We start from the raw sequence: 18,446 nt of genomic DNA, 5'->3' as shown, positions 1-18,446 counted from the left end.
TGTATGTTGATTGAGAGTGCACGCTTAATTTGCATGCTTGAATTTGATGCTAGGATATAAGTTTGTTTCACCTAATCGTTATGAATTTATATTCAAAAGTAGTGAAGGTCGCTAGTCACGATCGTGTTAAGTAGATTCATGGCAAGAGTATCATGCTTTTCATAGTTACAAATGCCTTGTCGATGCTTATGATTTCCAAAGAACTTAATGATTCTAACTTGTATCTTTATCATGCTGTTCATATAGAGAACTTGTTAGGAATAATTTGTTTGCGATGCATATTCATCCAATTCAATGATTCTAGGGAAATCTGAAGGTTAATTTAAGCGGACCTAATTAACTTGGAGTGTCGAGGTTCATAACTTATTGAATTGATAACTGGAAATTGATTTACGTTGCATATATTTCATGTGTGGAGAAGAACCCCTTAGCCGTTCCATCATCCATTGATTCATCACAATTTTGTCTACAATCTGTTTTCTTTACAATCTGCCATTTAATTTAAATTCGTCCAAAATCAACCCCACTTTATTTCTTTGAGTCATATTAGTTAGAACTTGTCTTAGATTATGTTTCTAAGTGTTTTAGGTCATTAGAAAACCAAAATTCGTCCACGTTTGCATTAGAGTCCCAAAACTGCCCAGAAAGTGTTTTAAGGCAGTTTTGAGTGTTTTTGGTGCTGTTTTGAGTCTTTTGATTTGTTTTAGTGTTTTAGAGTTTAGTTTTGCATTCTTTGAGTCTAGTCGAGTGTTTTAAACATTGTTTTACATATTTGAGTCAGTTTAGAGTGTTTTAGCAATCCCTCCTAATCCCCGGTTTAAGAACGATCCCTACTTATCCATACTACAATTGTCAACAAGAGGGTTTAATTTGTGTGTTAGTTTATAACGCATCACTCAATTCAATAAACTTTGTGTTGTGAGTATGAGGAACTAAACCCCCTTAGTTGGGGGGTGATTCGAAACCATGTACATGCTTGCAATATGATTTGATTACATTCAGTTGTTATTTCATAAGTTGTGGATTCAATTCGTTCATCTATTTGATTGATAACTTATTTGTGTATGTTGATTGAGAGTGCACGCTTAGTTTTCATGCATGAATATGATGCTAGATTATGAGGGAGTTTCACCTAATAGTTACAATCTTATAATCACAAGTAGTGAAGGTTGCTTGAAAACGATCGCGTTGAATGAATTCTTGGCATAAGTTTCATGCAATTCATAGTAACGAATGCTTCGTCAATGCTTATGTTTTTCATAGAACTTAATGATTCTTGCTTGAATCTCTATTATGCAATTCATGTAGGGAACTCGTAGGGAATGCTTTGGATTGTCGTATGCAATCATCCAACTCAATAACTCGTGGAAAAACTGAGGGTTAATTAGTGCAATTCACGGTTAATTTGGGGCGTTGAGTATTCATAATTTATTGGAAGAACAACTGAAAATCGTTTTGTTTGCAAGTGTGACATGTGTGGAGAAGAACCTCCTAACTAGCCTTTTATCCATCCTTTTCATCCAAAAACGTTTTACAATCTGTTTTGTTTAGAGTTTCTGTTTTGTTTTCAATTTTCGTCCAAAACAAATCCCCCTTTATTTTGAAGTCTTAGATTAATTAGAATATGTTTTGATTTGTGTTTCTAAGTGTTTTGATTCAAGTTTTCACCCAAATTCGTCCAAGTTCTTGTTAGGTTCTCAAAACTGCCCAGAAAGTGGTTTTAGGCAGTTTTGAGTTTTATGTTTGTTCAAGTGTTTTAAACTTTAGTTTTGCATTCTTTGAGTCTAGTTTAGTGTTTTAAACTTTGTTTTTATGTTTTTAAGTCAGTTTTCAAGTGTTTAGCAATCCCTCCTAATCCCCGGTCTAGAACGATCCCTACTTACATCTTTACTACAATTTGACAAAAAGATGGTTTAATTTGTGTGCTTATTTATTTCGCATCAGGCTACGCACCCGTAAAGATCTTTTACATATGTTTGGTAAATGATTGAACGAAAATAATGCTAAAGCAAAAGTGTAGGACGTAGGATAAAAATTTTGGAGGTGCTATGACGAAATGATGATATGTTATGATACATTGTCATTGAATTAAAAAAAAATAAAAAATAAAAACTCAGAATGAAGAATTTATAAACGAGGAGGACATCATTCAAGGATTATGTAAATGATGCGTAAAATAACTAAACACACAAATTAACCCTCTTGTTGACAATTGTAGTATGGATAAGTAGGGATCGTTCTTAAACCGGGGATTAGGAGGGATTGCTAAAACACTCTAAACTGACTCAAATCTGTAAAACAAAGTTTAAAATACTAAACTAGACTCAAAGAATGCAAAACTAAACTCTAAAACACTAAAACAAACCAAAAGACTCAAAACAGCAAACAAACACTCAAAACAGCTGTAAAAACCACTTTCTGGGCAGTTTTGGGACTCTAACACAACTTGGACGAATTTTGGTTTTCTAATGACCTAAAACACCTAAAAACATATTCTAAGACAAGTTCTAGTTAATATGACTCAAAGAAATAAGATGGGGTTGATTTTGGACGAAAATAAATAAAACAAAGCAAGAACAATGTAAACAGATTTTTAGATAGAATTAAGTAAATTGATGGGTGATAGACTAACTAGAGGGTTCTTCTCCACATATGATATACTTGCATTCAACTTTGATTTCCAATTGCTTCTTTCAATAAACTATGAATCTCAACACCCTAGGTTAACTGTGATTGCACTTTTTTAACCTTCAAGTTTTCCTAAAGTTAGTGAACATGCAACAACTCAAAACATTCTCTAAAAGTCCCTTACGTGAAAAGCACAATAAAGGTACAATCAAAGATCATTAAGCTTCATGAAAACTATAAGCATTGACGAGGCAATTGTTACTATGAAAAGCATGAAACGTTTGCCAAGAATTCACTTAACACGATCGTTTATAAGCGACCTCCACTACTTGCAAACATAAGGTTGTAACCATTAGGTGAAACTTCCTTATGTTTTACCTTCAAATTCCTGCATGAAAACTAAGTTGGCCACCTTAATTAACACACAAAAATAAGTCATCAATCAAACGGTTAAGCAAATTGCATTCACAATTCATGAATTAACAATTAGACGTAATCAATTCATCTTGCAAGCATAATCATGGTATCGAATAACCCCCTAGCCAAAAAGGCTTAGTTCCTCATGTTCACAAAACAAAGGAAAACAGATTTATACATTGTAAATATAAGAAAGAGAACACCTAAATATTCCAACGATTCGATGTTGAACAGCTAGAACCTTCAAGTATTTCTTCTTCCTCTCCTTTGTTGCGGCACAAGGGTTGGGGGTGAGTTTTTGGGAGTTATGGATGATGTAGAATGATAGGTTTATGGGTTGGATGAATGTAGGGGTCGGCTAGGTATGTTTCTGGGCAGAAATTAGGGTGAATGGTGGTAGAATGGTGCGGTTGAGAGTGGAGGCTAGTTTCTGGCGTGAATGGATAGTAGATGGATGTCTTTGTGGCTGCAAAAGAGAGTTTTATTTAAAGGATTTCAGGAATTAAAACCCTAGGTTATTTAGGTAATCAGAAATTAAGTCTAAGGCTTCTAGAAATAGGCAACAAAATCAGAAAATTAAAGGAAAAGGCAAGGTATATGCGGCAAGGGTTAAAAATAGATTAGGAAAGTGTTTGAATGCAAGGAATCAGGAAACAATCCTCTCCCTTGCACGACAAGGAAGAGGAAATACCAAGGGGGTGCGGCAAGGGTTCACAATGTGCAAGGGATGTGTATTTGATGTCCTAGAATGCTTAGGATGCCTTCAAAGTTGATAAAACTTAGGAACATTTAGGAAAGGTCAAACCAAAGTAGGAAACCTTGGCTTAACTTTCCTATTTCAAGTAGGAATCCTTGTTCTTCTAGGAATCCTCATGTGATTAGAAATCCATCTTCAATTAGGAATCCTTCGTTGATTAGCAATCCTAATTTCTTCAAGTCTTCAATTCATCCATTCCTTTTGCTCCAAAAGGCTCCATATTACATCATTTTGCACACTTCGGCTTTGGAATCTGAAAAAACACAAAAGTGACTTTAAACACTAAAATAACTAAGGAAACACAACGTAAATTCACGAGAACAAGCCAATTAAGTCGCATAAATATGCTCCTATCAGTAAATCCAATAAAATCGTAGCTCTATAAATGTAGAGATCCTGAGAAGAAAAGCTAAACATTCCAAAGCAACAAAGATTAGAACAAAGGCTACACCAGCTACAAACAACAACAGGATCACCACCTAACTTTACTACCTTACATAATAATAACACTCGCGCATGCCAAAGGCCTTTTATTTTAATCACAAGGGCTACGCACCTGTAAAGATCTTTTACATATGTTTGGTAAATGATTGAACGAAAATAATGCTAATGCAAAAGTGTAGGATGTGGGATAAATTTTTTGGAGGTGCTATGACGAAATGATGATATGTTTTGATACATTGTCATTGAATGAAAAAAAAAAATACTCAGAATGAAGAATTTACATTCATAAGACATTACAAAAACAAAAGAAGGCAATCATGGTGTAACATTCCTAGATTAATCCTAGTAGTATATTATATGCGTTTATTTGCTTAAGTTCCAAAGGGTGACAAACGCATGCTTGTTTGATCACATTGATAGGAGCATATTTATGCGCCTTAGTTAGCTAGTTCTTATGCATTTTCGTTATGTTTTCTTCCTTAAAGTAGTCTTTTAAGCTACTTTCTTGTGTTTTCAGGTTTAAAGGACATATTACATGAAATGATGCAATTTGGAGCTTTTGGAGCAAAAAGTGAGCTTGGATTGAAAAGGACATGCTTGGAACACAAGGTTGGGATTGATAGGAGCATATTTATGCTACTTAATTGGCTTGTTCTCATGCATTTAGGTTGTGTTTACTTAGCTATTTTAGTGTTTAAAGTCACTTTTGTGTGTTTTCAGGTTCTAAGGTCAAAGTGTGCAAAAAGAAGCAAAATGGAGTTTGGAATGCATGTCACATATTTGGAGCCAAGGTTTGGACGAATTTGAAGGCTTGAAGATGATGATTCCTACTTGAACAAGGTTTCCTAGTTGAAGTAGGAAAGTGCTTACATGAAGGAGGATTCCTAATCAACGAAGGATTCCTAATTGACGAAGGATTCCTAATTGACGAAGGATTCCTAATTGAAGATGGATTCCTAATCACATGAGGATTCCTAGAAGAACAAGGATTCCTACTTGAAGTAGGAAAGTTAAGCCAAGGTTTCCTACTTTGGTTTGATTTTTCCTAATTGTCCCTAAAAGTTCCAGCAATTATGAAGATTTTCTAAGCATTCTAGGACACAAAACAAAAGCCTAGAACCCTTATGGACCCCTTGCCACACTCCCTTGCCCTTTCCTCTTCCTTGCCGTGCAAGGGAGAGGGCTCTTTCCAGTTTTGGAGCATTAAAACACCTTCCTTTTATTGCTTTAAACCCTGGCCGAATTTCCTTGACCTTTCCTTTTAATTTTCTGATTTGTTTCCTTAATTCTAGAAGCTTTAAACTTAATTCCTGATTACCTAATTAGCCTAGGGTTTTTAATTTCCTAATCCCTTTAAATAAACAGGTTTGTGCAGCCACAAACATCACCATTCAGCCACACACTCTCCCAAATTCGTCAAAACCCATCCACAACCTCAGAAACCATTCCTCCTCCATCTCTGCCGATTTCCACCACCATTCTTCATATCCACACCTTCCACACAACACCCACACACCATCCCCAAGCCTTGCCGTGCCTCTATACCATCCATAATCCATTCTACATCACAAAAACAGCCCAGAAACCACACCATCCCAATCTGCCGCAAGGGGAAGAGAAGGAGACAGTTCACAAAGTTGTTTGGCTCTTCAATCTGAGTTGTTGAACAATTTTAGGTGTATTCTATCTTATATTTCAATGTCTACTTCTTGTAATCTTTGTTTTTCATTGAGTATGATTGCCTAAATTCGTTTTGGCTAAGGGTGTATTCGAAACCATGTTTATTTATGTGAAATAAGTTGATTACTTCCAGTTATCGTTGCATAAGTCGTGAATACAATTTGCTTAACCGTTTAATTCAAAACTTATTCTTGTATGTTGATTGAGAGTGCACGCTTGATTTGCATGCTGGAATTTGGTGCTAGAATATAAGTTTGTTACACCTAATCATTATGAATTTATATTCGCAAGTAGTGAAGATCGCTAGTCACGATCGTGTTAAGTAGATTCATGGCAGGAGTATCATGCTTTTCATAGTTACAATTGCCTTGTCGATGCTTATGATTTCCAAAGAACTTAATGATTCTAACTTGTATCTTTATCATGCTGTTCATATAGAGAACTTGTTAGGAATAATTTGTTTGCGATGCATATTCATCCAATTCAATGATTCTAGGGAAATCTGAAAGTTAATTTAAGCGGACCTAATTAACTTGGAGTGTCGAGGTTCATAACTTATTGAATTGATAACTGGAAATCGATTACGTTGCATAAATTTCATGTGTGGAGAAGAACCCCTTAGCCATTCCATCACCCATTGATTCATCACATTTAGTTTACAATCTGTTTTAATTTACAATCTGTGCATTTAGTTCAAATTCGTCCAAACACAATTCCCCCATATTTTGTTAAGTTTGAGTCTTCATAATCTGTCCTCTTTGGTGTTTTTAAGTATTTTGAGTCATAAGTTTTGTCAAATTCGTCCAAATCTTGTCTTAGTTGCTGTTTGAGTCAATTAACTTGTTTTAATCAGTTTTGGGCAGATTTGAGTGTTTCAAATCTGTTTTGAATCTTAGTAGTCTAATTAGAGTCTTTAAGTTTAGTTTTTGTGTTTCTAAGTCAATTTGTATTAGATTAGCACCCCTAGTTAATCCCCGGTTAGAACGATCCCTACTTACATCATTACTACAATTGTCACAAATAGGGTTTAATTTGTGTGTCAAGTTAATTTTACGCATCAAATTTTGGCGCCGTTGCCGGGGACTAGCAAAGTTGCTAATCCCTTGTCTTGAGTCTTGTTTAAATTGTTTCGTTTTCTGTTTTGTTTTTGAATTTTGCACCGTGTGTGTGTGTTTTGTCTTTGTGCCGTGTATAGGCACCTTATTTCCTTACTTGTGCCGAGTCTATTAAGGTGGTTACTAACCTTGTTTGCTCTTGTGTGCAGGTACTAGTTTATGACCCGTAGCTCACAACCTGTTCGTGAGCATATCTTCGACTTTGACGGTGATTTCGAGAGGACTTTGAGAAGGAAAAAGAAAGTGCAAGAGTCTAATCCTCCTAGTCCAGAACCTGAATTAGAAGAGCAAGAAGTTGAGGTTGAAGAGGAGGCCACGGCAAGGTTTGAAGAGGAAGTACCAACCATGGCAGCCGACAATCGAACCATCAAGGAGCTTTCTGCCTCGGGTTTGGCCAATGCAGCCCCTCTTTGCATCCAATACCCTAGGGCAGCCCCTGAGAAGACCGATGAATTTGAGTTGAAGTCAAGTTTGCTACATCATATACCCAAGTTCCATGGGTTATCAATGGAGGACCCCAATAAGCATTTAAAGGAGTTCGAAGTAGTATGCTCGAGTATGACACCGGTGAACGTGGACGGAAACATATTGAAGATGAAGGCTTTTCCCTTTTCTTTGTTGGAAAAGGCCAAGGATTGGTTGTATGAGTTGGCTCCCGGAACTGTCACATCGTGGGAGAGTATGCAGCGAGCTTTCTTAGAGAAGTTCTTTCCGACATCACGAGTCATTCTTCTTCGCAAGAAGATTAGTGGAATTCAGCAAAGCCCAGGTGAATCTTTTCCATCTTATTATGAACGATTTAAATCACTTGTTTCTTCTTGTCCACAGCATCAGATGAAGGAGGAGCTACTTCTTCAATACTTTTACGAAGGTCTTTTACCACTTGAACGGCAAATGTTGGATGCATCCGCGGGAGGAGCTCTAGTGGACAAGACACCTAGGGATGCCAAAACTCTCATTGCTAATCGAGCACTCAATGCACAACAATATGAAGGTGTTGGGCAAAGAGACACCCCACGGCCACATCATGTAAATGAGGTAAGTTCTATTTCTGAGTTACAATCCCAAATGGCTAACCTTACGTCTATGTTATCGCAGTTGGTTGAAGGCCCCAAAACGCAAGGAGCTACAATTTGTGGTGTATGCTCCGTTCAAGGACATCAATCTGATCAATGCCCTCAATTAATTGAGAATGGAGGGTGGGAATCGGCCAATGCTGTGGGTTATGGGAATCAAAACCAACCAAGGGGGGATCCTTTCTCTAATACATACAATCAAGGATGGCGTGACCACCCAAATTTCAGATGGAGAGATGCACAACAACCTGCCCAACAAGGTGGATTCCGACAACCTCCGGGTTTCTTTCCAAGGCCAATGGCACCACAACCACCTCCTCAAGCACAATCATCACAAAACAACTCAGGTACTTCTATGAATGATGATAAAACTTATCAATTACTGACCACAATGGCGCAGGGATTGCAGACCCAAGCAAAGGAAGTTAATGAGCTCAAGAAGCAAATGGGCCAAATGGCCGAGTTTTTGGGACAATTCCGTGAAAATGGTAAGTTACGAAGCACTACGGTGGTCAATCCCAAGGGTGGTTTCGAAACCGCAAATGCAATCATGCTAAGGAGTGGAAAAGAAGTTGGGGCAGGTCCTACACCACCAAAATCAGGTCCCAAAGAAGATGAAACGTTGGAATCTGAAGAGGAGAACCCAAAGCAACCCACGGCAAAGGTGGAGCAACCTTTGCAACAAGCAACCATTGATCCTAAGTCCTCCAATCCGTCCACCCTAGGTAAGAAAGGTCCAAGTTCAGTTACTTCTAACATTATTCCACCCAATGTGCCCTTTCCTAGCAGATTTTTGCAATCCAAGAATGAAGAGGAGGAAAAAGATGTTCTAGAGACATTTAGGAAAGTTCAAGTTAACATACCTCTTTTGGATGCAATCAAGCAAATCCCGAAGTATGCCAAGTTCTTGAAGAAGCTTTGTACAACAAGGAAGCGGATTCGGGAGAAGGAGGTGGTACATGTAAGCGAGAATGTTTCTGCAATGTTGCAAAGGAAGCTACCACCTAAATGCAAAGATCCGGGTAGTTTCACAATCCCTTGTGTAATTGGTAATACAAGATTTGAGCATGCTATGCTAGATTTAGGTGCATCAATTAATGTTATGCCATATTCCATTTATGCATCTATGAATCTTGGTGAGTTAAAACAAGATGGCGTTATAATTCAATTGGCCGATCGTTCTAACGCTTATCCCAAGGGAGTCCTTGAGGATGTTTTAGTGCAGGTCAATCACCTTATCTTTCCTGCAGATTTCTATGTTTTGGAAATGGAGGATTCGAGCCATGCTCCATCATTGCCAATCTTGCTAGGCCGTCCATTCATGAAAACAGCAAGGACAAAGATAGATGTGTTTACAGGAACTTTGACCATGGAGTTTGATGGGGACATTATTAACTTTAATCTTTCTGACACCATTAAATATCCAATTGAGGACCATTCTTGTTTTGCTATTGATATTGTTGATTCTTTGGCGCAGGTGCATTTGGATCAAATGAATGAAGATGCACTTGAGGTAGCCCTAGTGCACGGTATAGGAGCAAGAATGGGGTGTGGGGGAAGCCAAGCAACCCACGGCATGCAATCTGACCATGTTGCCGTGCCCCCTTGTGGTGAAGTGATTGAGATGGTTGCTGCCCTCGAGTCATTGCCCTCACACTTTGGTAAGTCTCCACTCTCAATTCTAGATTCGGTTTTGACTAACAAGTTGCTTCCATCAATTGTGCAGCCACCTACACTTGAATTAAAGCCCTTACCTAGTCATTTGAAGTACGTTTTCTTGGGAGAAGATGAGACACTCCCCATCATCATATCTAGCTCACTCACGGCCCAAGAAGAAGATAAGTTGATCAAGGTGTTAAGGGAGCACAAATCTGCCATTGGGTGGACCTTGGCGGATATCAAAGGCATTAGTCCCACCACGTGCATGCATCGCATCCTTTTGGAGGAGGGAGCCAAGCCATCTCGTGAAGCTCAACGTCGCCTTAATCCACCCATGTTGGAAGTTGTGAAAAAGGAAGTTATAAAATTGCTTGATTGTGGTGTTATATATCCTATTTCTGATAGTCGTTGGGTGTCACCCGTGCAGGTTGTTCCGAAGAAGTCCGGAGTCACGGTGGTGAAGAATGAAGAACAAGAACTTGTACCCACTCGTGTTGTGACCGGTTGGCGTGTTTGTATTGATTACAGGAAGTTAAATGCCATGACAAGGAAGGATCACTTTCCATTGCCATTCCTTGACCAAATGTTAGAAAGGTTAGCCGGTTATACATTTTATTGCTTTCTTGATGGATATTCAGGATATAACCAAATTGTGATAGCTCCGGAGGACCAAGAGAAGACAACTTTCACGTGCCCCTTTGGCACCTTTGCATATAGACGCATGCCATTTGGTTTGTGCAATGCCCCTGCAACATTTCAACGATGCATGGTGAGTATATTTTCTGATTATGTGGAGAAAATTATTGAAATCTTCATGGATGACTTTAGTGTGTTTGGTAATTCATTCGATCATTGCTTGCATAATCTGACCTTAATTTTGAAGCGTTGTGTTGAAACGAATCTTGTGCTTAATTGGGAAAAATGTCACTTCATGGTTAAGCAAGGTATTGTTCTAGGACATATTATTTCTGAAAAAGGCATTGAAGTGGATAAATCTAAAGTAGACCTTGTTCGTCACTTACCCTCTCCAACTTCGGTTAGAGAGGTTCGTTCGTTTCTTGGTCACGCAGGTTTTTATCGGCGTTTCATAAAGGATTTCTCCAAGATTGCACAGCCACTATGCCGATTGCTCCAAAAAGAGGTGGTGTTCGAGTTTGATGATGCATGTTCCACGGCCTTCAAGCACTTGAAGGAAGCTCTCACTTCGGCTCCCATTATCACACCTCCAGATTGGAGCCTTCCATTCGAGTTGATGTGTGATGCTTCGGATTATGCCATTGGTGCTGTTTTGGGGCAGCGAAAGAACAAACAACCTCATGTTATTTATTATGCATCTAGGACATTAAATGATGCTCAATTAAATTACTCAACCACTGAAAAAGAATTACTTGCTGTGGTATTTGCATTAGATAAGTTCCGATCATATTTACTTGGTACTAAAGTTATTATTTTTACTGATCATGCAGCCCTCAAGTATTTGCTCACGAAAAAGGAGGCCAAGCCTAGGTTAATTCGATGGATGTTGCTTCTACAAGAGTTTGACATCGAGATTCGAGATAAGAAGGGCGTGGAGAATGTGGTGGCTGACCACCTAAGCCGAATGGTGCATGAGGAAGCATTGCCAATTTCTGAAACCTTCCCCGATGAACAACTACTGTCGATCCAGGTAAGTGAGCCTTGGTATGCAGATTTAGTGAACTTTTTGGTGTCTAAACATATCCCTAGCACACTTAATAGGAATCAAAGTGATAAGCTTAAAAAGGATGCTAGGTTTTATGTTTGGGATGATCCATACCTTTGGAAATTTTGTCCCGATCAGATTGTACGACGTTGTGTGAATGAATCTGAGTTTCAATCTATTTTAACATTCTGTCATTCGTATGCATGTGGGGGACATTTTGGCACCCAACGCACTGCCCTTAAAGTCTTAGAATGTGGGTTTTATTGGCCAACCATTTTTAGGGATGCTAGGACATTTTGCCTTACATGTGATCGTTGTCAACGAATGGGTAATATAAGTGCTAAGGATCAAATGCCACAAAACCCTATACTTTCTGTTGAAATATTTGATGTGTGGGGCATTGATTTTATGGGTCCTTTTCCTTCCTCACATGGGTTTCTTTATATCTTGTTGGCAGTGGATTATGTTTCCAAATGGGTGGAAGCAAAAGCCACCCGTACTAACGATTCCAAAGTTGTGGCAGATTTTGTGAAGTCTAACATTTTTGCTAGGTTTGGAATGCCCCGAGTCCTCTTAAGTGATGGTGGTTCACATTTTTGTAATCGCACCATCGAGGCGCTGCTCAAGAAGTATAATGTTACACATAGGGTTTCGACACCCTATCATCCTCAAACAAGTGGGCAAGCCGAGGTGTCGAATCGGGAGATAAAACAGATTCTTGAGAAGACGGTTGGGCCAACAAGAAAAGATTGGAGCTTGAGGTTAGAGGATGCATTGTGGGCTTATAGGACAGCCTATAAAACACCCATAGGCATGTCCCCATTTCGGCTTGTTTATGGCAAACCGTGTCACCTACCTGTGGAGTTGGAGCACAAAGCTCATTGGGCCGTGAGGAAGTTCAACATGGATGTAGATGAGGCGGGAATTCATCGTAAGCTCCAATTGAACGAACTTGAGGAGATACGGAATGAAGCTTATGAGAATGCTCGCCTTTACAAGGAAAAGACAAAGGCCTTTCATGATAAGATGATCCGCACCAAGTCCTTTGTTGTTGGACAGAAAGTGTTGTTGTTTAACTCTCGTCTTCGTCTATTTCCAGGTAAGTTACGTTCACGTTGGATTGGACCCTTTGTTATTACTAATGTTTTTCCTCATGGTGCAGTCCAAGTTCGTAGTTTCAAAACAGGTCAAGAGTTCAAAGTGAATGGGCATCGATTGAAGCCTTACTACGAGAACTTTGTAGAACATGTTGTGGAAGAAACAACCCACTATGCCGTGGGTTCCCATGAGGGTTGATCAAGTGGAGCATCGTCCGGCTGCAAGACGTAAAAGAAAGCGCTTCGTGGGAGGCAACCCATGCAATCAACAAAGGAATCTCTTGGAATCACTCCAATTCCAGATTTGAATTTCTCAAACCCTTCTCTTTGTTGTTTACCATCTGCCATGATTAGTGTGTTTAGTTGCTGTTTGTTTGTTTGATTTAAGTGTGGGGGGGTAAACAATATGTTTGCATGAAAATTCGCGGGTTTTATTCACCTATCACTTACAATGTTGTTTCTTGCTGTTTTAAGTGTTTTTAGTATGTTTTGAAGCATTTTGGTGTGTTTAGACATAGAAATCCGAAAATCTCATAAAAATTTGAAAAATTTGTTTTGAAAAACCCAAAAAGAGTTGTTTTTGTGTGTTTGTTTGTGTCTTAGGGTACCTTCCAACACAATGATGAGGATTTGGTTTTTAATTACATGGCTGTTAAAGAGAGTGATTAACATGGATGAAAGTTTGATTTACTCTTTGTTTATGCTTAGTTGTGGTTATAACTCATGAATTCACATGCAATCATAAAGGAAAAATTAGTTTTTGTAACATGCTTGAAGGAAGGAACTCAAACTAACGCTACAACATTGTGAGACTTGAGCCTAAACGTTTATTTGGAGAGTTAAATTCTGTGCATTCTTTGTTTTCTAAGTCGTTGCATGATCTCATTATTCGTTGCTTGGTTGCTACTTAGAAGGCGTTTCATCATTTAGTTCCAAATACTAGAACTCATGCCCGTTCCATTCAAAGCATGAAATTGATTTGCATACCACATATTCAAGATGAAGTTGTGTAGTGAACTAGAGCCAAAAAGCCGAACCCTATACACATGTTTTGTAGGTATAAACCCCCTTGAGCCATGTTTTAGCCCATTGTCTTTGTTAACCCACATTACACCTACCTAGCCTAGATTAGGACCATCCATACCCTTGTTCTTGAAGCATAGTAAAGCATGATTCAAATTGAATCCCTTTTGATTAATGTATGGCAGAAAACAAGTGTGGGGGAATTTGTATGTGTGTTTTGATATGCCAAGAAAAGAAATAAGGCATGAGTGAAAAAAAAAAGAAAAAAAAAAAAGAGTTTGAAATAAGTGAAAATAAGTTCACATGTTTATGGTAGTTGAAGAAAGGGTCCAAAACGTTGAATATGGCCCCAAGAGTTGTATGAATCTTCCCCTTGTGTGTCTAAGTGAGTTTCTGCAATCTAAGTGAATTCTAAGTCTCAATTTCATTGCTTTGCTTACTATTGCTTGAAGAACGTTTGTTTTCCCTTTCCTTTCCTTGTTAGCCAATACCCCAAGCCCCATTACAACCCTTAACTTCTATCTTGAGTGTTATGTGTTTCAATTTGTGGAGTTTGAATTTGGTATGAGCATATGGTGTCACTGGTTCTCGCATCAAAGTAGTAGCATTCCATTCATGAGATCATATCTAAACATGCTTCTTAACTCTAGAAATTGCGTTCTTTGTGATACATATATGTGAGCATTCGTTTTCATATCTACATCAATCTTCTCACATATGACTAGTGTAGGGTGTGTAGTTAGAAAATCTGAGTGAAAATAGAGTGTATATCTTGTAAGGAATTGAGGGAATTCTCTAAGGCATGTTACTACATTCAAAGCATTGTTTTAATTGATTACTTGTGAACTAGTAAGTAGTGGCTTTAATTAAGTATGTGCTTGTGTAAAGATGACTCAAATCTGTGGGGATAACAATCTTTAACATGTCATGTGCATTGGAAATCCCTGAGGCAAACGTTGGAAGGTTTAGGTTTTGTTTTGGTTAGTTTGTTTCGTTTTGTTTCCTTCCTTTTGTTTGTTTTGCTCGAGGACTAGCAAAAGCTAAGTGTGGGGGAATTTGATAGGAGCATATTTATGCTACTTAATTGGCTTGTTCTCATGCATTTAGGTTGTGTTTACTTAGCTATTTTAGTGTTTAAAGTCACTTTTGTGTGTTTTCAGGTTCTAAGGTCAAAGTGTGCAAAAAGAAGCAAAATGGAGTTTGGAATGCATGTCACATATTTGGAGCCAAGGTTTGGACGAATTTGAAGGCTTGAAGATGATGATTCCTACTTGAACAAGGTTTCCTAGTTGAAGTAGGAAAGTGCTTACATGAAGGAGGATTCCTAATCAACGAAGGATTCCTAATTGACGAAGGATTCCTAATTGAAGATGGATTCCTAATCACATGAGGATTCCTAGAAGAACAAGGATTCCTACTCCAACAAGGATTCCTACTTGAAGTAGGAAAGTTAAGCCAAGGTTTCCTACTTTGGTTTGATTTTTCCTAATTGTCCCTAAAAGTTCCAGCAATTATGAAGATTTTCTAAGCATTCTAGGACACAAAACAAAAGCCTAGAACCCTTATGGACCCCTTGCCACACTCCCTTGCCCTTTCCTCTTCCTTGCCGTGCAAGGGAGAGGGCTCTTTCCAGTTTTGGAGCATTAAAACACCTTCCTTTTATTGCTTTAAACCCTGGCCGAATTTCCTTGACCTTTCCTTTTAATTTTCTGATTTGTTTCCTTAATTCTAGAAGCTTTAAACTTAATTCCTGATTACCTAATTAGCCTAGGGTTTTTAATTTCCTAATCCCTTTAAATAAACAGGTTTGTGCAGCCACAAACATCACCATTCAGCCACACACTCTCCCAAATTCGTCAAAACCCATCCACAACCTCAGAAACCATTCCTCCTCCATCTCTGCCGATTTCCACCACCATTCTTCATATCCACACCTTCCACACAACACCCACACACCATCCCCAAGCCTTGCCGTGCCTCTATACCATCCATAATCCATTCTACATCACAAAAACAGCCCAGAAACCACACCATCCCAATCTGCCGCAAGGGGAAGAGAAGGAGACAGTTCACAAAGTTGTTTGGCTCTTCAATCTGAGTTGTTGAACAATTTTAGGTGTATTCTATCTTATATTTCAATGTCTACTTCTTGTAATCTTTGTTTTTCATTGAGTATGATTGGCTAAATTCGTTTTGGCTAAGGGTGTATTCGAAACCATGTTTATTTATGTGAAATAAGTTGATTACTTCCAGTTATCGTTGCATAAGTCGTGAATACAATTTGCTTAACCGTTTAATTCAAAACTTATTCTTGTATGTTGATTGAGAGTGCACGCTTGATTTGCATGCTGGAATTTGGTGCTAGAATATAAGTTTGTTACACCTAATCGTTATGAATTTATATTCGCAAGTAGTGAAGATCGCTAGTCACGATCGTGTTAAGTAGATTCATGGCAGGAGTATCATGCTTTTCATAGTTACAATTGCCTTGTCGATGCTTATGATTTCCAAAGAACTTAATGATTCTAACTTGTATCTTTATCATGCTGTTCATATAGAGAACTTGTTAGGAATAATTTGTTTGCGATGCATATTCATCCAATTCAATGATTCTAGGGAAATCTGAAAGTTAATTTAAGCGGACCTAATTAACTTGGAGTGTCGAGGTTCATAACTTATTGAATTGATAACTGGAAATCGATTACGTTGCATAAATTTCATGTGTGGAGAAGAACCCCTTAGCCATTCCATCACCCATTGATTCATCACATTTAGTTTACAATCTGTTTTAATTTACAATCTGTGCATTTAGTTCAAATTCGTCCAAACACAATTCCCCCATATTTTGTTAAGTTTGAGTCTTCATAATCTGTCCTCTTTGGTGTTTTTAAGTATTTTGAGTCATAAGTTTTGTCAAATTCGTCCAAATCTTGTCTTAGTTGCTGTTTGAGTCAATTAACTTGTTTTAATCAGTTTTGGGCAGATTTGAGTGTTTCAAATCTGTTTTGAATCTTAGTAGTCTAATTAGAGTCTTTAAGTTTAGTTTTTGTGTTTCTAAGTCAATTTGTATTAGATTAGCACCCCTAGTTAATTCCCGGTTAGAACGATCCCTACTTACATCATTACTACAATTGTCACAAATAGGGTTTAATTTGTGTGTCAAGTTAATTTTCACATCAGCAAAGGACAAGGTTTTAAAGACCTAAACTACATAGGATAATAACATACAATCCTACAAGGAAAACAAGTCAAAAACCCAACGGAATTGGGAGATAATGTGCAGCACAAAGAGTGTGAAAAGATAAGGCTTCTAGAAACCAAAAGTCCCAAGGGAAATAGGTATTAGGTGCGGCAAGGATCTAGGGTTCTAGAAGATAATGCAAGGCAGATTTTTAGGCTTCTAGAAAGGTTCCTAGGTGTCATCTTTGTAGGATAAGATAAGGCCTTCTAGAAATCCCATTTTAAGCATCCTAATCTAGTTAGAAACCCTCCTAAATGGCTGGAATGTGGATAGTTTAGGATTAGGATAAGGTTTATTTGGATAAGATAAGCTAAGATAAGGTTATGGATGAGGTTTTGGATAAGATACCTTATCTTGAGCTGATTCATTGGCTTTAATTCTTCTTCTTCATGTAGGAAACCTTGCTTGAGTAGGAAACTTCATTCATCTAGGAATCCATCTTCAAATAGGACTCCTACATTGATTAGGAATCCCAATTCATTTAGGAATCCTTCATTCAAGCCATTTCCTTCTTCAACTAGGAAACTTTGTATCTTCAATTCTTCAACTTTGAAACGCCTTCCTAGCTTCATCAATCCCTCAAATTCGTCCATCCCTTGTGCTTCATGTGTATGAACTTCATTCTAGCCCAATTTTGCTCCAAAACGCTCCAAATTGCATCCTTTTGCTCACTTTGTCTCTAAAACCTGAAAACACATGAAACTAGCTTAAAAGACTAACTTTAACTAAGAAAACACAACATAAATGCATAAGAACTAACTAACTAAGGCGCATAAATATGCTCCTATCAGTTTTCAAGTGATTTAGCAATCCCTCCTAATCCCCGGCCTAGAACAATCCCTACTTATCCATACTACAATTGTCAACAAGAGGGTTTAATTTGTATGTCAACATAATTTTCATATCAAATTTTGGCGCCGTTGCCGGGGATTAGCAACTTTGCTAATCCCTTGGATTGTTATTTTCGTTTTTCTTATTAGATCAGATTCTTATGTTATTTTGTTTCTTGTTTTAGGTACTTGTTTATGACTCGGAGTTCTAATCCGGTTCACGAACATATTTTAGACTTTGACGACGATTTTGAGCGTGAGTTGAGACGAAAGAGGAAGAACCCGGAACCTAGTGAATCAAGTGCAAGTTCCGAGTCCGTGTCTGAATTTGAAGAGGAAGTGGAAAACATGGCAGTGGACAACCGAACGATCAAGGAGCTTTCCGCTTCGGGATTGGATAATGCCGCACCTCTATGTATCCAATACCCTAGGGCGGCTCCGGACAAAACTGCCGAGTTCGAATTGAAGTCAAGCTTGTTACATCACATTCCGAAGTACCATGGGCTGTCCATGGAAGATCCGAACAAGCACTTGAAGGAGTTTGAAGTCGTTTGCTCAAGCATGACTCCGGTGAACGTGGATGAGAGCATCTTGAAGATGAAGGCCTTTTGATAGGAGCATATTTATGCGACTTAGTTAGTTAGTTCTTATGCATTTATGTTGTGTTTTCTTAGTTAAGTTAGTCTTTTAAGCTATTTTCATGTGTTTTCAGGTTTTAGAGACAAAGTGAGCAAAAGGATGCAATTTGGAGCATTTTGGAGCAAAATTGGGCTAAAATGGAGTTCATGCACATGAAGC

The 18,446-nt window shown here is 38.2% G+C and overlaps 1 protein-coding gene across 1 annotated transcript; it reads left to right on the top strand.

Annotated features, from left to right (window-relative positions):
- Positions 1–7,386: 7,386 nt before the first annotated feature.
- Positions 7,387–8,147, top strand: LOC139196335 (uncharacterized). Its single transcript, XM_070822110.1, has 2 exons — positions 7,387–7,810; positions 8,140–8,147. Exons 1-2 carry the CDS (start codon positions 7,387–7,389, stop codon positions 8,145–8,147), a joined length of 432 nt encoding a protein of 143 aa, XP_070678211.1.
- Positions 8,148–18,446: the final 10,299 nt, after the last annotated feature.

Source organism: Malus domestica, chromosome 01, assembly GCF_042453785.1.
Source record: "Malus domestica chromosome 01, GDT2T_hap1".
NCBI lineage: Eukaryota > Viridiplantae > Streptophyta > Magnoliopsida > Rosales > Rosaceae > Malus > Malus domestica.
Note: the sequence above shows the minus strand (reverse complement) of the source record. Positions and strands in the feature narration are given on the sequence as shown.

Bases quoted from the DNA above. Each gene is read 5' to 3' on its own strand.
- LOC139196335 (XM_070822110.1), top strand. From the start codon at position 7,387: ATGGCAGCCGACAATCGAACCATCAAGGAGCTTTCTGCCTCGGGTTTG.